This window comes from Cololabis saira, chromosome 7 (genome assembly GCF_033807715.1).
Source record: "Cololabis saira isolate AMF1-May2022 chromosome 7, fColSai1.1, whole genome shotgun sequence".
Classification (NCBI taxonomy): Eukaryota; Metazoa; Chordata; class Actinopteri; order Beloniformes; family Belonidae; genus Cololabis; species Cololabis saira.
Genome location: NC_084593.1, coordinates 35,715,573 through 35,739,834, shown reverse-complemented (window position 1 = coordinate 35,739,834; position 24,262 = coordinate 35,715,573). Strand labels below are relative to the sequence as shown.

Sequence of the window (24,262 nt, the reverse complement as noted above, 5' to 3'; positions counted from 1 at the left end):
GTGAGACAAAGAGAAAGTGTGTGCAGGTAGGGGAGGACTACTACGACTTGCAAGCGGAGCGTCAACGCTGGCCAAGTAACTTCAATGGCCTTTTGGAGCCTCGTGTTAAAATCATCTTCACTGCAGAAGTATTCATGATTCACTCCAGGTGGAAAACGTCCTTCGGTTCCCTTAAAGCAGCACAATGTAACTTTCAGCTTTTGTTTACTTTGGCGGCTCCTTTGGACAAAAGCGGTAGTGCTTTACCAGAAAGAACACTACATTTCCCATGAGCACCAGCGCATACTGCCGGAAAGATCCTGTCCCAGTCGCGTGCATTTGTTTTGATAGTGAATGAAATAAGACGGGACGGACTTTCAAAACTACTTTTCTGTTTTCAGCGGTCGTTTGCCTCCTCCGATAAAACTTTTATTTTCTTTGGTTTTTTCGCTGCTTCGGCCATGATACCAGCTTCTCCTGAACTCTGTGCGCCACGCCCCGCCCAGCTTTCGTCTCGACTACGAATCAGGAAGGAGGGGGAATTGACGTATGCCGTAAAGCAGTCAAAGCCGTAAAAATTTGTTTTTTAGTGTGGCAGGGTTCCTACCATGCTCCTCAAAGTTGCACCTCATTAAACCTGTTGGAAGTTGATGTACCATCACAATGACTGGAAACAGAGCCGCCGCAAGGGGTGTGCGAACCCTGCGACCGCACGGGGCCTCGCGCCCCAAGGGGCCTCGCGCTATGGGCCATTTTTGAAAAAAATATTTATTTTTATTTTTTTTTTTTTTCGTTTTTTTTTCTCGTTTTTTCCCTTATAAATATCAACAGTCACATTCCATTACAAACCCTAAATGTGTACTAGTCTGTGCATATCAATAAATATATGTGCAATGATGCGCGTGTCTGTTGTTCAATACAACTGATCAGACCAAGGGCAGACACAAGCTGCTCTGATCCATACGGGGGGAGTTGGAACAAACTGTCACACAATGTCGAGAGAACGAGACAGATTCAGGAAATTTCCATCAGGGGATGAAAAAAGAAAAAAACTAAAGAAAATCGAAGAGTTTAATGCCTCTCTGAAAGGCTCGTTTGATAAATTTGTTAGAAAAATCACCGATCCGGTCTCAAGCAGCCGTGGGGCCCCCCGTCGAGGCAAGTCAAATGATGGTGAGGCAGGGGAAGGTATCCAGTATTTTGCTAATTGGATAGTTAAAATTGCGCATATAGACACCCGATCCGACCCAAAAAACCCAAAAATTTCGCGCACTCGCTACGCTCACGCGCGAGGGCCCCCCCAAGCCATTTCGCACAGGGCCTCGCAAATCTCCCAGACGGCTCTGACTGGAAATATTACATTACGGTGGAAAAGTTACATAGTGCTGCTTTAAGCTCATTTGTAAGCTCAGAGCAACTCATTTATGAAACAATTTTCCTTGTGTGCCTGCTTTAAGTGCTACAGAGCCATATTTGTCACCCATTACACATTAGATCCATCTCTTACACTTCTTTTGACTGAAAGGCTTAACGTGGGAATTCATGCAGCAGTCGTTATGCTGCGTGTATCCATCTTTCATAAAAACTCAACTCTCAGGGAGAATTTCACCACTGAGTGAGCAACTGTGGACCGAGGGGAAATAGTGAACGAATGAGCGACTTTGGACCATGTTTAAGTGTGTTGTTTTTCACCGAAGGTCTGGAAAGGTTTCTTTAAATTAAAAGTGAACTGGCTAAGTCATGTCTTATCTAACATTAAAGGAGCTTGAGGCTCCTTTTAAGAAATGAGACTCTCTAGCGCCACCCTTCACCACGACGGCCGTTGGGGGTACTGCAGCCAACAGTGAAGCCGGCACGGGAGAACGGGGAGAACGTGCATGCAGCGTCATGTGACGTCACATCCGCAGCCCAGCGCGGGAAATTCGGGACCGAATTGCAGCACATTTTGCAGCACACAGCCTGTTCAAGGCAAAGGAGAGATACACTAGAGGGCTCATTCTTTTGGGTTTAGAACGCTTCATCTGACATTATTACTAGAAAACTTAAAATGTATACGGATTTTTTTCATAAATCTTGCCACAATCCAGCCTCAAGCTCCTTTAAGTTTAGCTATTTATTTAACTCATTCATTATAAATGAATGGAAAATACAAAACCTTTTTTTGTATAAAATAACAAAAAAACCCTGCTGCTCTTTAATGATCAAACCCTTCAACAGTTGGCATTGGGACCGCAGCCTCAGCGGTCTTTTCCTGGACATCTGAACTGCACATTAGGGATCTGAGGGTAATCATGGTTGAATGTTTATTCATGAGGGGAATAAGTGAGGAGTTGCTGGGTTCCATGACCCTTCTCTTGCTCGTCATATGGTTTTCTGGTCCCCTGATAGACTGACAGAGAGGTGCACAACAGGACGGTCTGGACGCCGTCTCGGGACGAGAGGGTACACAGGTGCTGGGGCAGACGAGGAGCTGGACATAGCGTGTTGGTGTGGGTTGCGATCTTATTAGTGGTAGGAAACAAGGCCACAGAGCAAGTGACGAGCAAACACACGAGGAGGATTTGTGAGTAAATGGTGAAAAGAGAAGACGAGAGAACCGGTGGGAGCAGCCATGCAGTCGGACTGATCAAACGGGGGTCGGAGCCATTCCTGCCTCATTCAAACCCGCCACGTGTTGCTGGCCATCTCACCGTGGGTCGGGGTCTTGTCCCGCCGCCGCACTCCCGTATTGCGGGCCCGGTCGTAGTCGGGCCCCGGGAGTCCGTCTCCTTCCAGCAGGGAGAAGTACTGACCGCTGTCCTGGTCCAGGAAATAGCTGACTGCCTCTGAACCTTTGGAGCCGGACTGGGAGCTCACGCTGTAGCGGCTGATGTCGTCACATGACATTAGACCCATCTCCTCCCTGGGGAGAGCAAAGCTGTCAGAATCAGTGTCATCATCGCCACCAGTCCTGTCATCAGCAGCATCACAATAATCAGCATAATGATCACCATCCCAACCCCCGTGTGTGTGTGTGTGTGTGTGTGTGACCTGGTGCTGTAGAGTCCGGAGACGGGAGAGAGGATGTACACGTCCTGCATGCTCGGCCCGTCCATTTTGGACATGCCTAAGGTCCCACCGGGTGTCGGAGACGTGCTGGTGGGGCTGGTGGGGATCGGCTGAAGGGAAGAAAATAGAAAGAAAAATATATTTTTCTCAAAATGGTTTCAATGTGCTTTAAAGAAAAGCAACGAAGGAACAGGTTAGTCTAGCTTCGGTGTCAGGGAACCATCTTCCTTGTGCTGCAGCCAGCACTTAAAGCTATTATATATATTTATCCGTCCGGCTGTGCAGAGTCCCATCTTCAATTGCCTCACTATGCTGTCATTTTGTCTCAAACCTCTTTACTTGCTGTGTTCTCCATGTCTGTTCCCATGACAACCCCTCTTCTCCCAATCTCTCCTTGCTTTTTCTCTCTCCTCAGCACTTCCTCCGTTCTGCTCTAAAACAGGAGGACAGGGTGGCAAAGTTAGCGTGGCCTCCTACCTGCGCTTCGTCCAAGGACACATAGATTTACCTGTCACCGGGTTCTCTCTAAGGACGGGGCGCCTCGCTGATGCTGTCATAGAGGGCATCTCAGACCAATTGTATTTGTTCTTACTCAAAACAGCTCGCAGGACAAATACATCAATTTCACCCAGAGGGCAGGGAGTGCTCACTGTATGCCTGAGGATTTTAAAACATTTAAGAAAGGGGATGTGGAGAGAATGGATAAATAGATACAGAGCCAGAGCAGCGGCGAGGCAGGCGGTGTTCTCATTAAGGAAGCCCAGCGTTTCATCATTTCATCAGCATGCATTAATCAAATTCGTTTCATATTCCAAACTTTCAACCCGCTCTCTCTCTTTCAGCTCCCCCCCGCCTCCACCGCACCCCCCACCCCACCACCTCTATCCCCAGGCCCCGTCTCTTTCTCCCTGTCTTTTCGCCCGCACACTCGTCCTCTCATGAAGGCAGCTTACAGTAAGACGGCTTCAGCATAAATAATGAAGACAGGGTGGAAAGAGACCAGCGTGAGAGCTACGCTGGTCTCGGAAATGGGACAAAGGGAGAGAAGAAGCAGAGGCCAGGGCGGAGGGGTGGGGAGGTGGGGAGCTGTGCGGCGATGGAGACTGGAGAAAACAGTAATTTAGTGATTATAGCCCGCTGCTCCCTGCGTGGAAAGGGAGTTGTGGTGGCCCAGGGACAGAAGTAGCGAGCGACAGGACTTGCCACAGCGGGCGAAACTCCAGACTGTTCAAACAGCACTTAAACCATTTGACCCCGCTGTGCCCACTCCACACTAGCTAAGACCTCATTGGTCAAACCCTCCCCGTCCCCGGCTCACGCTCACTGCCGTGATGAGTGGAAACCCGCTGACACACAAGAGTACACTTTCTTACTCGAATTAAGAAACAGAACAAACATTTTCCAGTATAATTGTGTCACTGACGTGTCCTCTGACGTGCAGTTCAAGGCACTGGACAGATGTGGGAGGACTCCCTGATGTTGACCGAAGTGACCAGTGTGACACTAAACCATCAAAAGCCGTGTGTATACTAGGAAAATGGTTCAGCAAGGCTTTCCACTGTCGTGTCTAGTCTGTATGGAGGGGCTAACAACCCAGTCATAACAATCTAACAGTGTAAAAAGACAAAAGTTTAGCAGGTTACAATCAAATTCAATGTAAAACTGAATTTATTGATTCACCAATATCGAACTGGACTATTGAATTTAGGAGAGAAACAAGTGGGCGACATTATAAACCTGAATGTTTTAATAAACAAGCCAACTTTTAGCTAAGAGGAGTAGCGGGGAAAAATTAGATCAAAACTCCCTTAAGCTAACGTTTTCACGTCAGCTAACATGTTGTATTCTTTAATAAAGTCCGCTGATCTAAAGAAGAGAAAACATTGATTGTTGATTTTATGTTTATCCAAATCTGACTACCCATAAGGCAGCTTTTCAACACATGTGCTAAACTTCCTGCAGAGCAGAAAAATGGAAGATAATTTTTTTTTCTTCATGAGCATTGAATATGTCGTGGGTTAAACCTTCTCACTTAGAATTGGTGCTATTATTTTGATAATCTTTGCAGGTATTCAGTCTGGTCAACACACCAAAAAGCAGCAAAGTGGCTCAAATTACTTCACAATACGGGTTAATTAACATAGTAAGACCACTTTTTTAACCAATTCTGAGAATTATAATAATTTCTCTTACTGCTCACTGTAGGCTTATTTGTAAAAATGTCCAACTGCACCTTCAAAACAGTATTCGAACGTCCCGAGCCTCATGCGACGTCGCTGACAGTAGATGGTAAAACAGACCCACCTCAGGGTCCACTCAGTTACTATTTTCTGAAATTGCATGATATTCATCTAACTAAAAACCACAATGTACGGATATGGACTCATTTGTTGGTGCCCTTCTATTGAAGACAGAAAAAACCCACGATGATCACTGAAACCAGGAGCAACAGCTCTCAGTCATTTGATTTCTCCACAGAGGTGGATATATTTTGCTGAGCAGAACTAATTCTTTTGTTGTTTTGCTGTCGGGATGTGTTTGAGAAGCTAAACACAATCCTGAAGCGTGGGGACAAAGATGAAGACACTTATCAGTAGATCTATTTCATCCGTCGTCTAAACATCAATGCAGTACATCTCTCGAGCTACACACTCAGACTCACTATTCACACACTTGCAGGAAGGGGGACTTTATCATAAAACCCAGCAATGCAGGGGCTGCACCTGGAGTTGTGCAGAGTTGCAAATGTGTTAAGTTGTGGTTGCAACAAACGCCTGGTCAGTTTTGTTCTGCATCTGGCCTCCTCTCCTCCTCTTTCTGAACACACTTCTGCTTGTGCAGGCATGCTAAGGCAAGTTGGAATGCTACGTTTACAAAAAGTAAACGTTTACTATGTCTGTAAGTAAATGTATGTGAGCTTTGTCACAAAATTGCCCCCTTTCGCTTGTCAAAGGTGCAGATCTACAGCTCTGTCGTCACAAATCCTGTGTTTTTGTCAGATATATAAATTCAGGAAAAGTAAAGATATTATTTCCCTCACAGATGTAGGAGAGGAGTGGAAGCTTGAGTGAATATACTTGGTGACGTCACACCACCGTCCACCAGAGGACAGTTTGTTCAGATAACGGTCCAAATGTTATCATGGAGCTCGCAGGACATCGCATCCAAGCTGACTTAGATGTTTATCCTTAAATTCCATCCAAACTTCCTAATGCAATGCTTAGTGTAATACTTTAGTTTGGCTCATATTGTGCAACTCTGCTTGAGAGCATAAATACTGGAAACGCCTTCACCTTTGCTGGCATTGATTTTAAGCAAACGCTCATTTACGCCACACTCACAAAAAATTGTCTGAAACAATGTATCGCTGTTACAATAAGTCAATAGCCACTCACACTTTTAGTGCCATCAAATGGCGCCTAAAATAGCTGGTTATTTAGCAAATGCGACGATTGGAGCGTCTGCAAGATTTGTGAGAGCAGGATCGCAGGAGGCGTGAGGCACGTGTGGGATCTGTGAGGTGGATGCTGATGAGGCTGCTGGTAAATAAATCCATACGTGTACGTTTTAGTGGCAGCACAGCAGGCATGCACTATGATGCCGGAGTAATCCTCACCCCTCTCCGTTGAAATCACTGCAAAAGCATCATTGTAATTACACCGGATCATCAAATTGCTTTTACTCCATCCTACCACACGCTGAGAGACAGAGGAATATGTCTCCATTTAGTGGGGCGAAAAGGAGAAAAAAAGTGGTTGCCATGGAAGGATTTGGGCCTGAAATCTCCAGATAATATGCAGAGATAAATTGTTTCCTTTGCGGATTCAGTCGGAGATCCAGCTGAACGTTTGCCACATTCTTTGCTGAATTTCACAGACGCGCAATTTGCCCCTCCGAAACTGGGCTGGGAGTTTTAGGAGAGAGCATGTGCATGTGTCTGTGTGTGTGCACTGTGTGAGCGTACAGTCAAACACCTCCAACCGATGGCCCAGAGTGCAGTGACCCAGTTCTCCGGCCTCTCGGAGGGGCTGATCACGGGGAACCATCCCTCCATGTGTGCTACACCTCAACGCGCAAACGGACCAGTGCGCATGCGCCCCGTGCTTAGCGATGCGCACTTGCCCACTTCACACTTCACACACTCGCAATCTGTTTAGCAAGATATTTCCGATTCTGTGAATAATCTCAGCCGCCTATAGTCGCTCATGAATAATTAAGAGCTTCAGTCTTTTCTGAAAGTGAACAAAACTAAAACACTCCTTTCTTCTTTTCTCCCGTGGATATTTCTGAGCGCTGATGTGGATGCTCGTGGCGTGTTTTGCGTCTTTAACGATCCGTGTGGGAAACACTCCCACAGTCCTCCGCTGGTGAACACGGCAAACACAACAATAAGCTCCTGATAACTTGGGGAAATAATAACAAGACAGCAACGTGAAAACGAGAATAGTCCTCTAGCTTGTTCCCGGAAAGGGGGATAGTGTTGTTTATTTCATGGGTTTTAATGGTCCCTTTGACATAATAAAACCCATTACAGAAATACCAAACTGTACTGCTCTCATAAAAAAAAGGCAACTGCCCTTATATAAGAGGAAATACAGCATTTACAGCCTCGCAGATGCACAGAAACCCAAGCAACAGATGTGTGGAGATAGAAGCCCAAGCAGAAAATGAAAGCTGGGATAAAAAACCAGAGAAAAAGAGGGGGGAGGCAAAGAGCAGCTGTGCATTGAGCAGAGATCAAAAGCACACAAGTAGCATGTAAATGATTGGGCTGATGCAGAGTTAAAAATAGCAACCGTGGAACACAGGGACCCTAAAAGGCAGTCGGCACATCACAGCAGAGACATCAGACTCGCCGCCTCGTCGCCTCGTCGCCTCTGCATCCATCTCGGCCGGATCGTAAAGTCTGAGCTGTGAGTGACAGGTTTGCCATGCATTCACCCTTAAAGAGTGACGTGTGCACGCTTTCTGAACTGCAAGCCTTGCAACATGCAGTCCACCTTTCAGATGTGGAGTACATTAAAAATTGACTCTCTTTTTGAAAAGGAGATGTTCTCTGGGGCAAAGATTGAGTTTCAGTAAATATGAGAGTGAGTGGGAGTGTGGACGGACCTTTAGCTGACCCGCCGTTGCCCTGCAGTATATACGCTCGCTCTTGTGGAGGAAGTGCAGGCCACTGACACCGGCTAGAACGTTCAAATGTGTGATGCTCTGATTTAACCAGCTAGTTTCTCCTACTCCTCGTTCGCAATTGCGAGCTATGAATATCTAAAAATCTCCTCAGCATCCCTAACTTCTCCTCAGGTGAATGTCTAGCTACCAACACGCAGAGGTGGACAGAGTACTCGACCCCAGTACTTGAGTAAGAGTACAAATACTACTGGTCAAAATTTACTCCGTTACAAGTAAAAGTAGCTCAGTCAAAATATTACTCGAGTAAGAGTAGAAATGTACCGTATTTTCTGGACTATAAGCCGCTACTTTTTTCCTAGGTTTTGAACCATGCGGCTTATACACAGGTGCAGCTATTCTGTGGATTTTTCTTCCACCGCCCGGGCGATCTAACCGGAATTAGAATTAAAACTAAGACAAAATAAATGCAAAGAAGAATACGCTACTTCTTCTTTAGCAGATAGAAGTAGAAGCAGATTTCAAACAGATAAATAGATAAATAAATACCGGTTATTTTCTCTTGGTTCAGTCCAGTTTTAATCAGCAAATTTGCTGCCGTGTTAAAAGACACTGTTATGAAAGGATCTATTTAGGTACAAAATCGTTCTGTACATGTAGTAAATATCTAATCTAACAACATAAATATCTGCGGCTTGCATATCTTTTTTTTTTAAATAAAGTGGATGCGGCTTATATACAGGTGCAGCTTGTATATCTTTTTTTTATTGTTTTTTCAAAAATAGAGCGGGCGCGGCTTATATACAGGTGCGGCTTATAGTCCAGAAAATACGGTACTTGCTTTTAAAGGTACTTAAGTATCCAAAAGTAAATGCTTTTAAATTTACTTTAAGTAAAAGTAAGAGTAAGAGTAAATTTCTTATTTTCCACATCAGTAAATTACTATATTTTTTCTAAATTACTTTAAGGATCTTTTGTTTGATTTTTTGATTGTCTTTCTTCTCCTGACGCAGGCGTAGCCGTTGTTGCGGCTCTGTCTTGACAAACGCAGGCTACTTTGGCGGTATCGTTTTGAGGAGGCTTGACGTATTTCCGCTTTACGTACATCCCAGTGGAGAGCGTGCACTGTGACAGGTCTCCTCCTTTGACAAAAACAGCTTGTGTCCAATAGGATTTTAGGGAAGAAGAAAAAAGAGCAGACCTGAAAGTAACGAGTACTTTTCAGCCTTACTAGAAATGTACTCGAGTAAAAGTAAAAATATTTGTCTTGGAAATGTATTCAAGTAAGAGTAATAAGTACCAAAGAAATCTAATACTCAAGTAAAGTACAAATCCTCTGGATATGTACTTAAGTACAGTACTCAAGTAAATTTACTCCGTTACTGTCCACCACTGCCAACACGTTTGTGAACAGCTTTGAGATGAGTTGTGTTGACTCCACAGCAGGATTACTGTTGCATCTGTGAGCGTGGATGACTTTACTTTGATACTGTTTTTTTAAAATGCCAGAAGAGCACAAAAACAACAAGACCTAAGCGGCATAAGAAGTACAGGAGACATTCATCTCCAGGCGTGTACCTGTAGGCCCAGAGGTTTCCAGCGGACGTTCCTGAGCAGCGCTGGAGTGGAGCTCAGGGTGTTCTGCGGTCTTTTCTTCAGCGTGAGGATGACTCCACACGGGTCTTCTCTTAGAGCGTTCACCAGGTTCTTCAGCTGCCATCCCACCTGGCAAGCAAACACATCCAGATTCCCACATGAGTGCTGTGAAGCACTACCCACACACACTCAGGTGTTGCATACGATCCACCAGGGAGGACGAGTGCCAACGCCGCGTACGCTAACACTCACTTGCTTACAGTTTAATGGGAAAAAAAAAAATGTGATCGACGAGTCAGTTCTGTTTTTTCTGCTCCTTTTATAGCAGAAGTGAAGTAACGCTATAACAATAAGCCTACTTATAGACCTTCTGAAAAACACGTGGGTGGAATAATAAGAGTTCTACCTTTAGCAGCTCTCCTGTGACAGTGAACCACATTGATCAAGAACCAGCAGTGTTAAAACATAAAATGATATTAAATAAACTGTGGCTCAGTCAGAGGTGGAGTAACAAAGCTCCTTTTCCACTCCAGTCCCCCTCTTCTTCGGGGTGTATCCCGTTGAAACTGGCGTTAAAGCTTTATCTTATCCTCTTTGAAGGGGAAAAAAATGCAACCTTTCATGAAGTTGGTGGAGATGAAGATGGGGAGGCTGGATAAGTCTCCTCTGATCTGGGTTTGTGATGTCACACTGCCTTGCAGAGCTCTCAAACATACAAAAAAGGTGATCTGTTTCATAACACGTCTCCTTTAAGTTATAGTCCGATGGGAGACGGTAACGGAGTGCTGACCGGGGTGTTTTCTCGCGGCTCTCCGGAGCGCGCAGCCCTCGTCAGTGCATTGATTGGCAACAATGGTCTCAGTGACGGGAAAGTGTCCACGGGGGCCGCCACACAAAACCCCCGCGCAGACAGATCTGCTCTGACCTTTCTCCTGACATAGTGACGACCAGCCTGTGTCAGCCTGCTTAGTGACCGGCTCCTTGTTCTCTTTGGGCCGGTCCAGAGCCCTGACATCAGTTCATCCGCAACAACATGCAGGCCCAACATTTGCACAGTACGCTCCTGAGCATTAGAGCGTTGCCGTCACTCCAGCGCCTGTCCCTTTAGCATAAAGGCGTGAACAACCCGTGATAAGCTTTTTAAGCAGGGTAGGGGGGTGACGAGGTAGCCTGGGTCTTTCAGAGGATAGAAAATCTTCCCGCAGTACCTCTAAAGTAGTGGTGGGCGGTATACCGGTTCATACCGAATACCGGTGTTTATTTTTCTTATGATATGAATTTTTCATATACCGTAATACCGGTGAGTATGTACAGTAGCGTACACAATGTTGGGAACACTGCTGGACACTTTTTGTGAGGGGACTGTTTAGCAGTAGTGATGCACCGATTGTTCGGTAACCGAAATTGTTCGGCCGAAAATGGCAAAAAACACGTTCGGTGGAATAAGTGGGAAAAAAAACAAACAATTAATAACGGCATTGTAATGTAAGGAAATAGACTGAACGCTCCCGTAACTGTTGCGCACCACAAACATAAATCGTTGGCCAACCAAAAGTAACCACATAAGAATTTTACCTAACATTCACCAGGAGGTGGAACCAAAACAACATAATGCTGGGAAATTAAAACATGTTCAGTTTTTTATGTTCAATAAATATTTTCTTCCTTGTAATTTTGTAAAAGATCAGTCAGACAACACTTAAAGTCTTTAAGTGTTGTCTGACTGATTATCTCACTTCATTAGAATCATAAGTGACATCACCTCATTGTAAACGGCATCATTTTGTGAGGCCATGCAAACCTGTATTTATACTAGTGTGGACATTAATGTTTTTCTACAATATTTCCTCCTCATGGCAGTAAAATAGGCCATTCTAAGCCAATTTACTGCAGCAATTCCTTTCCAAATCATTAGAAAATGTGGTTAACACCCAGTTGTGCATGAAAAAAAACAAATACCGTGATATACCGTGAAACCGATATAATTTTGAAAAATACCGTGATATAAATTTTTGGTCATACCGCCCAGCACTACTCTAAAGTTTAATATTTACATGTCGCAGCTTGTTGAGGCAAGCTTCATCCCCCTGCTTCTTCCTAAATGAGGCAAATCTTCTCCAGGCTGCTGGTTTCAACTGAAATAATGGATAAGGTGGTGATGTCAAGCTCTCCACCTTACACTAAGACACGGTGCTTTAATGGACTAGGAAGCTGCGTCTTGAATTAACTGAAAATGACCTCAGCCAGGCACTAATCAAGTTAAACATCCCAAACACTGTTTGAAGATCCGTTGAATATGTCATCCTCATTAGCAGCAAACACAAAGCCAAACGTAACCAGCCTTGTTTAGCGTTTTTCTGTTATGCAAATACACTAAGTGCAAAGAGAAACAAGTAGACACCTACAGAAATAATAATAGCATAAACTGCTGTTTGAAGAGATTTTGAAAATCCCAGGAGTCTTCATTATTTTCCCAGATGCTATTACCACCACATAATTATCCTGCCTCTTCAAACAGTTTGAGCAAATTCCACATTTTCCGTCGGTGGAATAGTTTAGCTGGAAACTACGCGTCCTGTTTTGAAGCCGGTCCCAGACAAAGGTCATGCAGAGATGTGAAGGCAGCGATGTTATTTCATACTGTACGTGAGAAGATTCTATAATGTCAAATAGTTTGTTCAGTCACTATAAACTAATGTGGGTTTTTTTTTATTGCTGTTGTTGTTTTTAATTGGAGCCTGATGAGATAAGCTTATCGACTGTGATGCTAGGTTTTCCAGGCATCCATCTCCTCCCCACCAGATCAAGTTTGGGACTGAGGAAAGAGAGAGAGAAAGAGAAAGCTATGTTGATGAGAGATTTCTCTCTGCTGTTATCGCCCTTCTTCCCTTCCTCTCTTTTCATCTGCTTCCTCTTCTCCTGAAGTCCCTCTTTACTTCCTCCTCCCTTCTTGCCCCGCTCTGCCTCATCCCAGCCTCCCCTGACTGCTGCAGCCCCGTTCCCCCGCCACACACGAGCATCCACCTCTGTTTCCCCCGGCTTATCTTCTCCCCCAGAGCGAGGGATCAGAGTGGTGAGAGTCTAGCCGAGGGAGTAATAAAGGGTTGGAGCTGAGAGCCTGGCAGGGTGCGATCTGCTCCGTCACCCCGAGGAGAAGGGAAGAGATAACGCGCACCTCCGTCACACGTCAATCAAACGCCGCCGCGCTTCCCCCTACATGCGTACTTTCACATAAGCAGCACCTATGGAGACGTTTGAAGAGATACTTACGCAGACAGCACACTAAAGACATCTGCGGAGAGACACAAACCATTTTTCTCCCTTTAGAAATCTCAAAGCAAACAGTTCGCTGACAGCATGAGGAAGACAGGTTCAATCGCATGCTTTCACTAGGCTCCGCTCCATTTTAAATGACTGGCCACTTTTTAGTTTTTCCTCCCTCTGATGTGATGATTTGATGGCAGAAATGCAAAAAATATTCAGTCCTAAAGCGGGACATGGGTTTGTATTCCAGCCCAGACTCCCTCTTTAGGGATTTATTATGACAATGTGAAGAAATTCCAGGAAGTTAACAATAAAAACTGGCCTGAGCAAAATATTGTGTGGCAATCATCCTGCAATCTGCTCCCACAGCAGTTGTTATTAACCTCCATATCAGCAGAAGCACAGAGCAAGATGTGATGGTGAACATTTGTCTTGGAGATTCCTCGGCATAGCAGAGCTGGGACAAGTTTGGAGCGTGAAAATCGATTTCACTGTATTTTATTGATTAATTTAAGGTAAAACTGAGAGCAGGGAGGAGAAAGGTTAAATGATGACCCAGCCTTCATTGTGTTGTGTGATCAATGGCGTGGAAAACAGATGAAGTGGAGCCCCGGTCAGGACTCCTGATTGGGAGTTTGGGCTTTCTACGAGAGTTCACTTTAGTTTCTGCTAACATCACGTGTCCCTGATAATCAGGACGTTGCTCATCCTGCCTCCTGCGTCTGACTTCTCAAGTTCTGCCAAAATAAAACGATCACAGACCACTCAAGTGCAATTTATTTGAGCCACGAGGAACAAATATTCATCACGCAAGACCATGAAGCGATTTTAAAATACTAAGAGCAACACCGTAGATGCAAACGCAGCCAGGAAAGAGTGCTGGAAGAAAAGTGCACAAATCACTTTGTGAGTTAATCTATTCATTTCACCTCTCAGTTTGCGTAAGCTCGGGATTTGAGGTTTTTCCAACACATTTCAGTTGAAGGGGCTGAGTTAAACGTCGTTCAGAGCAATATCTAGAGAAGATTTTTCCATTTGATGATTATGGAAGTGTTATTCAGCTGAACTCACCACTGTCTGGTGGTTGACTTGGATCACCTCATCCCCTGCATGGATCTTCTTACACTGGTCTGCTGGAGACTGCAGAGGTTGCAAACGGAAGAGCAGAAAAAAGGATGATGGAGACGGAGGCAGTGGGTTCATCGTCATGGAAGAACGGGAGACTGTTAATTGTGCTTGATGGAGTATCGAGTCAGTGAAACAGAAACTCACATTCTCTGTGGTTCCAGTGATGACATGAAGTCCGTCGTACGTGGATTTGATATACATCCCCTGAAACGAGAGCGGATACAGTGTGTAATGCTGTTACGTGATGTGTTTTTAAAGGCACCCCTAAAAAGAGATGAGTTACCACCTATAACCTTTTGACATCCCCTCACGTTGGAAAACATCATGACGTTAGCCGTGCAACTACAGTACTTCAGCTAATTGGTTTCTGTCATGTTTCACAGAGGATTTATTACTTTTATGAGGAATATAAAAAACATTTCCAAGTAAATTATGGTTGTTTGTTATTTAAAGTGCAAAGAAAAAGCCACAGAAGTGGAAGCTGTTTCCACAGGTGTCTCATCTGCGTTGTGCACATCTATCCACCTGTTCTAATTATTGCATGAACACCAGTTTCTATGATTATGGAAATATTAGCTTTGACTGTTGTAGCCACAAGGATCAGTGGGACAGATGTACCTGCTTTCCGTTCATAGAAGTGCTTCTATTGCTCAAAGCAGATCATAAAGGAAGTATGTATGCACCTTTCCTCAGCAGGTTAGAAATTTGAAAAGCTCTTAATGTGGTTGCCATTTTGCTACCTTCGCCTTCATTTCTCCTTCTTATACACACACACACAAAATAAGACCATTTTACCTGATCAATGAGCTCGTTTGTAGCAGAGCTGATGATTTTCTGAGCACAAAACCCATAATTTGTTCGCTGATGTTGATTTTTTTAGATATTTTATGAAGCTTAAGCTGTGATTTACACAGTATCCACAACCAGCACTGGTTTCTGATCCTGCTGCGAATGTAAAGACAGTTTCTCCGATGCTCTTAATGTCTTAATGATACTAAATGGCAGCATTTTCAAATTCACTAGTTTTACATTAAAGGAAATCACTATTGTTCTGCTGTACTTTTCAATCTATTTGTTCACAGAGTTCAGAGATGCGCTTCCTCTTCTCAATTAGGTTGATAAACTCTTGCAGCAAATTAATCTAATTAGTCTTGAGATGATTCCTCATGTGTCTATTTGTAGCATTACAAAGCCTTTCCTATCTGTTCTTATTTATTTTTTGGGGGAAATGAAGGCATCCAGTTCAAAACAAGCATAAATCTCCTTATTTTTAATGTTTGATGTTGTCCTTGCACTATATTTTTTATTGAAAACAGCGTTTTCAACTTATAAGAACATCCTTTTTTTTTAACTAATTTACATTTGAGACAGTCAAAAGTTTTGGGGCATGTTTATCTCTGCATAGCTTTTTTCTTGTTTTCCTTTTAACTCACTTGGTCCTCAAACTTTTAATAAGACGTAAACGCAAAAAACTATTTAGTTCCAGTTTCCATTTGGGTATAGTCTCGTGAAAATAAACCACTATGGTTATAGCTAAATCTAATTTAAAAAAAGATTAATTGAAATGCAAACAAATGATGAGGATACAATATATTTGTGATTTAGTCATCCTAGTCGTCCTTTGTCCAAGAGCAATGATCAGAATACAGGTGGATGCAGTTAAAGTGTTACTTTTATGCCCCAAATACGAACTTCCACATATATATTTGACATCTGTTATCCATCCACGGTTTGTGGAGTGTGTTGGTGAGTCCCAAATCCCCATCCGGGTTGTTAGTAACGTCTAAAAGAACATTTACTGGACTGCTGCCACTCAGCTCCAGTCTGACATGCAGTAAATTAAAGAAGAAGCTACTGGCTAAGTGTTTAGATAAGTGGTGAAATGTATATAAAATAACAATTAAACAAACTAAAAAGACTGTGTGCGAGGAAAGTCCTAGAAATACTAGGCCCTTCTGTGAGAAATGTAGCCCCTTGATGGCCCATTACTTTGATACTCCATCCGCCGCCGACACGTTAGCAAACATCTGTTTATTGACGTGCAGTACGGCCAGAGTAATCAGAGATCATCTGGACCAGACTCTGTAGCAGTTAACTGAAGACAGACGTTGCTTTTGTCTGTTGATTAAAGGCTACAACAAATGAACTAATTACAGATTTTATTTTAGTTTTTTCATTTTAAAAATCAAAGAAGCGGGTACTCTCTGTGTCCGTTACTGTTGGCACTTACTTAGATACTGAAAACAACTGGTTATCTGCCATGAAATCAAAACTATTTGCTAAAATTTGGCAATAGTGGGGAGCACAAAGACATTAGACTAACATTAAAATAAATCACAGCTTGTTTGTTTTTTACAGAGCTTTAAAACAACTTGTGTGCACATGTTTTAGAAGTGTGTGTGCGTGTGCCAGCGTGTCCTCACCAGCCCTTCGTTAGGCATGATGCTGGTAAGGTGGACCACCTCCAGATGGGCGGACTGAGAGACCAGAGAGTCCGACGACAGAGAGATGATGTGGTCGCATATCCCTGCTAAGGTCTTACACTGGAGACAGGGTTTGAGGTAAAGAGAGCAGAAAAAATGAAGGGAAGACAGGAGGAGACACAAAAAGGAGAAAGAATGAAAGTTATTGAGATTGGTTTTGGTCCGCAAGGGACAGTGTGACCTAGCTGGAGGAGGTGAAACAGACATCATTTCATCAGATTGTTCCACATCGCCAGCTCCATCACTCGAGCACACAAACTGTTTCCTGTCACAGTCGGTCCACAAGCATGCCCACAAGACACCTTTTACAGACACAACAACACATCACTGATACTAGCCGGCCCGGGGTGGCCACATGACATTTCCTAACGTCTCAATTACAGGGCTCAGTTTTTATTTGTTGCAATCAGTCATGTTTGTTGGGGAAGACAAAGACCATCTTTTGCCTTGTGTAAAGTGTGCCTGCACACACACACACACACACACACACACACACACACACACACACACACACACACACACACTTTACACTGACAGGGTTTTTATTCCCATATTCTTAATCCGCATTTCCAAATCTGACTAAACTTGAGCAAATACGCCAAATGAGAAGCACAGCTGCACTTTGCCTTTGCTCTAAGAACCGTCGCTGATTTTCAGGCTGTGCGTCTGCTTGGTCAGACGTGCACTTTAATTTATCATCAGCATTATCTCTGCCTTCTTATCTTGGCTGACTGATTGCAGTGGCTTTACAAAGACTGTTGCTCTGGTTATCCTGCCTCATCGCATCGCCGCTTAATGCACACGCACACGTGCAAGAGCACATACGCAGGGATGTGACAGGCGCACGTTTAAGGGAGCATAGAGTATGCTCGCTGTATGAACACGAGTAGCACAACAGTGACGAACCCTGCATCAAATAATCCCCAGATCTCAGTCCTAATGAGCCTTTACCAAATGATGGTGACAAAACGAGCAGAAGATACACACACAGACTAGACTGCATATACACGCATATACACACACACACACACACACACACACACACACACACACACACACACACACACACACACACACACACACACACACACACACACACACACACACACACACACACACCACACAGCTCAGAGCTTATGATTCATCCTTTGTGAGGGAAAAGGTGGCGAATCTTCAGTGTACTGACACACACACACCTGTATTTCCACTCACTCTTCCACCCATTTCTGCGTCGGTTGTTTACAATATCTGTGTACTTTTCTATTTATGAAGTCACATTATGTTGTCAACATGCACACATTATGTGATGGGATCCCCAGACATTTTCATGTCACGAACAAACACAAAAAATTTGAGTTTTTGAAGAAGAAAAAAGAAAATGTACAATGTCTGTATTTCTAATTTAGTCTATAAAGCCATGAGGAGCATGTGAAGTTCCCAGCGTGGGACAATGTGTTCCTCTCTGATCACTGGACTAATAGTCTTGACCGGGGATTAACACTGAGCTGAGAGACAAAAGGCCAGTCACCAGCGTGGAGATCGAAACTCCTCCAGCTCTGAAACACCCCGCCTTGATCTGACGCGCCTCCAGAGCATCAGAGCACAGATTACAGGGAAGTTGACTTATGAGGCCGGCCGCGTGAGATATAAGAGCAATCAGACAGAAAGCCCGGCATAGTAAACTGACAAACGGATTAAGCTGCGTTGCAACCCCCAACGTCATCTTCGTCATTCTCATTGTCCACTTTCTTTTTCATGAATGTGCATTTTCACTCTCAAACACACACACACCAAGCGCACTTGCGTAATGCAACCCCTTGCACTGACACAAACGTATACCCAGACATTGGACAGGATTGAGGGGGGAAGAAAAGGAAGTGGGGGAGAGACAGAACGCCAGGGAGGTGGGAGGCAAAGTCTGGGAGGAAAGGGGCGAAAACAAGGGGAAGGGAAAACACACAAATAGGACAGTGTTATGTAATTCCTCTCATCCTTATGCATGCATGCACATAAAAACACTCGCTCACTTCACGCTCCATCAGACGCACAGGCTCACACATGCTCTTATCCCATCTCCCTCTCTTTTTCTCTCTCTCTCACACACACACACACAGCCTGTCCATCTGATTGCTGCAGGCCGTCGTCTAGTGGAGAACAGAGTAGCAGTGAGTTTTGCATTATTGAGCAGAAGCAGACAAATGTGCAACTGCACTACATTACCCATCATGAATGCCATTCTGAGTGTAAAACATATTTTAACTCTGCCTGGGTCAAACTCGGTACATGCAGGATATTACATGAGGAAAAGCATGAAAACACTGCTTCATAACTAAAAGTCTTGCAGATAACCGACAAACACTGAGCGCGACTGTAAAGACCCCCCCCCCCCCCCCATGTGTTATGTGGATGTGTTGGTATTTTCTTAATATAGAGCAATGGGAGATCATTTCATTGCAGACAGCATCAGTCCAAGACATTCATATATGATCTTTTCAACTTTATTTAATTTGTTACTATGCAGCCGTTCCTGCATTTCAAGCGCCATGCATATTGCAAGAACAGTTGCCATGGTAAAGCTTTAACTGTAGCAAATACTGCTGTTATGCTGCTGTAATGTTACTGTTAAATCCTAGTGTACTTTTCTGATTTAATGCTGCCGTGACAGAATGCTAAACTACCTTTGGCAAGGGCACTGACCTAATCCCTTACCATCACAGACCCTGACTTCTGGACTAATAACTGATAACAGTGATGGCACTTTTTATCTTTGATCCAGAGGACACAGCACAGATTTCCCCTGAAAAACATCTGGAATACTGATGATCCATCCCAGATGCCTTTGAGCCCAGAGACTTGGACACAGCCTCTGCATGAGGTTAACGTAAAGCTTCTTTACTGCACAGTTTTCACTAGAAAGCTAAAGGCTGGCCAGAGTTAGATGGTTGCATGAATGACAGTAGTTGATGCAGTGCAATCTGACGGATCAGAGATTGCAGCGTCCTGCTCAGGTCCGTGGCCTTTACTGTAAACTCTGAAATACCTCCAAATTCATTGAATCATTTAATGTTATCATGGACTTCAAAATGCGAAACATCCCTTCCCATCTTTCTTTTCAGGACATCAACTGGAAATCCTCAGAGACTCTAATCTTTAAGGGTAACTGCTTTTGAATTACAAAATGACCATATTTACCTGGTTACGCCATCTGTTTGAAAGAATCTATTATGAATATGATTACTGTTATTATTATTATTATTATTATTATTATTATTATTATTATTATTATTATTATTATTATTATTATTATTATTATTATTATTATTAACCCTAATACACAAATTGTAATTCTGAAATGCAGGTATGGATATCTATTGTTATGAAATGTACTGACATTGACAAATGTTTGTCATGTTTGTTTCCTGATTTTTATTTTCCATTCCAACTTAACATTTTCTGCTTGTGTGTTATGAAAGAATGTGCAACGCTTTCATAGAGAGGGGCATCATCCTCATAGGGATAACATCGTTTTATATTTGGAGTCGTGGTTTCTGTACCTTGATATTTTTTTAAAATACGCTTTTTTCCAGTTTTCTCATAGTGAATATTGGTGTTCCTACCAACATTCTGTCTTTGTAACGTTTCAGATGCTTTTCCTCACTCGTGTTTTCTGTAAGGCCCCCTCCTGAAATCCTATCGATTAGACGAGAACAGCATCTTGGAAGTTTTGGAGCCAAACATGTCCCTATCGTCCTCTTATTTGAGCTAAAACTTTATCTCTCTCGGCCAGAGAAGAGCCTAGCTACGTTTGTTGTATTTATTTCCTCAGCAGATAAAAATGAAACCATTTTTACACTCTGATGAAAACAAAGGGTCAAGCCTTCTCTTCTTTTTCTACATTCAAGCAGCGTCCTAGTTTGGAGAGGAGATAAAACATCAGATTTCAATTATGTAGCTCATTGTGCGTGTTTTTATTTACACGGTTTAGCCGCTGTGTCACCTCGCCTCCGCTTTATTTTTTTTAAACACATGTGGTACAAAAGCAGCAGCAAACGAGCTGCAAAAGAGCTGCATCTGAAAACAAACAGTTCCTCTCAGTGTTCATGCCGTCTCCTCGTAGCACACAAACCTCCTACATATCAGAGACGTAGTTTTGTGCAGTCTTTTTTCTGTCTGCCTCCAAGGATTGTGCACGTATATCTGTGCATGTGTATATGTGCATGTTGAGAGCCACATACATTTGAATTTGATGATTGATGTCATTGTCCAGTGTTGGTGTCAAGCATGCAAGAAGAAAGATGAATGACCGCTGTGATACCTCCACTAAAAAGCCCCAGGGTCATTTATTTTTAAAGAGGGGCCATCACACCACAGTAAGAGCAAAGTATGACACAACTGTGTTGCAGAATTATATTTTACACTTTGCATATTTGTTGAAAGATCAGCTTTTTTTACCCTCCGATCTGACGCCAAATAGCAGCACAAAGTGTCCCGACCCGACTGTCAGTTTGGATCACAAAGTAGCTGCTCACTGCAGTTTACACGTGGATGCAGACAGTTCCCCACCTCCCATCACACATGTGTTCACGCACATGTGCACAGGAACAGGGGTTTTTAAAAAACATTTGGCTCATTTGCACTTTGGGATGAACAAAGTCCCCCCCCCCCAAAAACCCAGCATGCACCAGTACATATAAACACACAGATGAAGCTGATGAAAACGCCATGGGGAAAGATGCTGAAAAGATACTCTGCAAGTTTGTGCGTGACACATAACTGCAGAAATGTTAGTGGAAAAGTAAAAGTAAAATATAGAAGCTAATTCTTTAGGAGTCAAAGTAACGGCACCAGTTCATGTGACACCCGACACAAGCATGCCAACTCGTCTCATCATCATAAACATTTCCACCGGGCTTGTACAGCAAACACTTACCACGTGAAGAATCTTATTCTCCGTCTCGTACACAGTGCAGTCCTGTCATGTGAGAAGGAGAAAACACAGGAGATGAACAAGCTCTAACATTCCTCTGCTCTACATGTAGCATTCAGGAAAGATGAGAAGGAGAGAAGTGTGATGTAAAACAGGAAGAAACTGATAACTTGTGGAGATTGTGAATGGTCAGCTCTTTTATCTCTCAGTGAAGAAAAAACTAACACGCTGGGTCATGTAGTTTTGGATCTGCTTCCTGGAATTTATAGGCCTCCCCAAGTCTTAGATACATTATTTGAACATGAAAGATTGCTATTTAACGACAGCTGATCGTTAATCTATTTCTGGGAAAGCGGCCCATTGGATCGGACAGATGTGTGCAGTGGTGGGTAATTCATCCGTGTGATGCATCGGTGCAGGCGGTGCTGCCACCTTTGTCTGTCTCGCCGCACCCTGGCATTCACATTTTCATTTGGCCTATTGTGGACCTGTGGTGGCAATTCTCTGTTCGCTCTCCTCTGGCCATTGTCAGAAAGGGTGGGTGTTATCTGCTCCGCTCCAGGACTCACTCTGGGCACCAGTACATACACACTCTTAAGTAGGCTTTTAGTGTGAGAACATGGATAAGGTCCAAGGGAGCAGACAGAGATTCTGCCCAAACAATGAGATGGTGTGTTGCTGCAGTTTTAATTTTTAAGGGTACACGTGTGTGCAGTGTGGCAAAATTAACACAAGGGAGGAGGACGAGAAAATAAGGGACCTATAGTTAACTCTCCATCCGAGTTCCTCAGGTTTGGGAAGGGTTGAGGTCCAGGAACATTTACTAAAAGCTTCCTGCCCATGGTAATGGACACATGAAAGCTTGTGATCAAAATCTATAGAAATGTGTGACAGATTAGCACATGCTGCAGCCATACCGATGTCCTATGCACTCTGCTGTTGTGATGAGCGTGGATATGAGGTGGAGGGGTCCCCCGCTGACATACCTGTTGCACAATGGTGGTCAGTTCTAAGCAGAGCTGCACAATGTTGTTCTTTAGTAATGAATACTCTGTCACACTGGCAAACGGAGACCTGAAAAACACAAACAAACAGATGTTACATTCCAGCAAATGCACCAGCGCACCAAAAATGACGTTGAAGTTTCTTTTTAACTTTTATTGCTTACCTGTCAAGCCAGGCTAACAGGTTCTTGGCTGCACCAATTAAATCCACCACTGATGTGAGGAAATCATTGGGCAGCCTCCGGGAGGCTCGTCCGTCATAGTGTCCACCCCTTCGCCTGCCCAGGATGAAGTTCTGGAGGTTCTTGGCTGACGCGTTCAGCTTGTGGGACAGAGTTCGAAGGTTCTCTGTCTCTAAGCCGTAGTTCTGGGGGACAAACGTAAACAAAGGTTCATTTATTCTAACCTGGTCTCATTGAAGTTAAAAAAAAAATAGACACAAAAAACTAAATCAGAGATTTTATTTTTTCCAGGAATAACAAAGTCCTTTTTAATGAAGCTGCAGGAAAGTCAAGGTTCATCTTTCATGGCAGAGGAAGAGGACTGACTTCAGTGCAAGACCAATGCATCTACTCATTATGATTTTCATTCTTCACTTATTTTTCACCAACTGTTTCTTTTTGCTTTGCCAGTGTTTTTGGATAGGTTTAAACTACAAGAGAAAAAAAGTCTTTGATCTAGTTTAAAAGCTAGGAAAAGCATACTTGATCTATGATTAAGCCTTGAAATCTGTTGTGACGTGGGCGTTAAAGGCTACTGCATGATGGTTACTGACAGGTTATTGATTAATGTTGTGAAAACATTATCGATTGCCTTAAATAGACCCTGTTAAACGTCTGCTAAATGATGGAAAATTTGTCCCCAGCATTGTTTCATGTCAAAAAAAGGAGCAAAAAAACACACACAACAGAGAAGGAAAGGAAGGCTAACATTTGTGTACATGATGAATAGTAGCAATTAAATTTTGACTGTTTTACCAGGTAGACACAATCTTTCTTTACCCTATTTTAACAACTTTTCTTGATCATTGTATTTACCTATTTACTTATCTATTCATTTATTTTTGTAAGGGTAGCGGTTTTCCTTGCTTCCATCTTTCCAAGAGGCTAAGCTAACCCAGCAAAGTTGTCAAAGTTTTAAATTATTTGAATATAGTGATTTACCCTAAAACCATAAAACTGCTATATGTATAGGTTTGAGTGTCAAACATCAATCAATATTGTTGATTAAGAAACATTTGGGGGTGCTGGTCAGCATCAAACTAGCTTCTGTTAATATCCACATCATGCAGAGCTAATCACATTCTTTCACCTGCTTCACCACAAAGATGTGAAATAATTGGTTATACTTTGAAAATAAAAAAAACAACAATGATTTAAGGTTAAACCAATATATAATTTCCAGGTCACATGGGCTTGAACAATGTCAAATTTTGTTCTTTTAACAAATGTGTGCCCTTTTGGATTTGTCACAACTTGCTAGGTCAAATGAGTCATGCGGATCCCTCGACTCACGAGTTTATAGAATATCCCTCACTAAACGGTAATTTATTGTGGTTTTACTTTATGTTCAAATACCAATGTAAAGACATTAATTTTATCGAAACATAAGACATTTTGTCGTGTGGAATAAAGTTTGCGTCTGTCTATGCCCATTCAGAGGAGTAACGACACTGAATACGGCGCCGTCTGAGTACATAATAA

At 43.2% G+C, this 24,262-nt stretch overlaps 1 protein-coding gene across 3 annotated transcripts in view; it reads right to left on the bottom strand.

Moving 5' to 3' along the window:
• Positions 1 to 24,262, bottom strand: part of si:ch211-26b3.4 (connector enhancer of kinase suppressor of ras 2) — a 77,656-nt gene that overhangs the window by 27,517 nt on the left and 25,877 nt on the right. For all 3 annotated transcript variants that reach the window (XM_061725758.1, XM_061725760.1, XM_061725759.1), the window contains exons 3-11: positions 22,724 to 22,926; positions 22,542 to 22,629; positions 21,559 to 21,600; positions 16,569 to 16,688; positions 14,290 to 14,349; positions 14,089 to 14,157; positions 9,736 to 9,882; positions 3,010 to 3,137; positions 2,670 to 2,881 (exon numbers count right to left, since the gene is read on the bottom strand). In XM_061725758.1, coding sequence (XP_061581742.1) covers positions 2,670 to 2,881; positions 3,010 to 3,137; positions 9,736 to 9,882; positions 14,089 to 14,157; positions 14,290 to 14,349; positions 16,569 to 16,688; positions 21,559 to 21,600; positions 22,542 to 22,629; positions 22,724 to 22,926 — 1,069 coding nt within the window. The remainder of the gene's footprint in view (positions 1 to 2,669; positions 2,882 to 3,009; positions 3,138 to 9,735; positions 9,883 to 14,088; positions 14,158 to 14,289; positions 14,350 to 16,568; positions 16,689 to 21,558; positions 21,601 to 22,541; positions 22,630 to 22,723; positions 22,927 to 24,262) is intronic.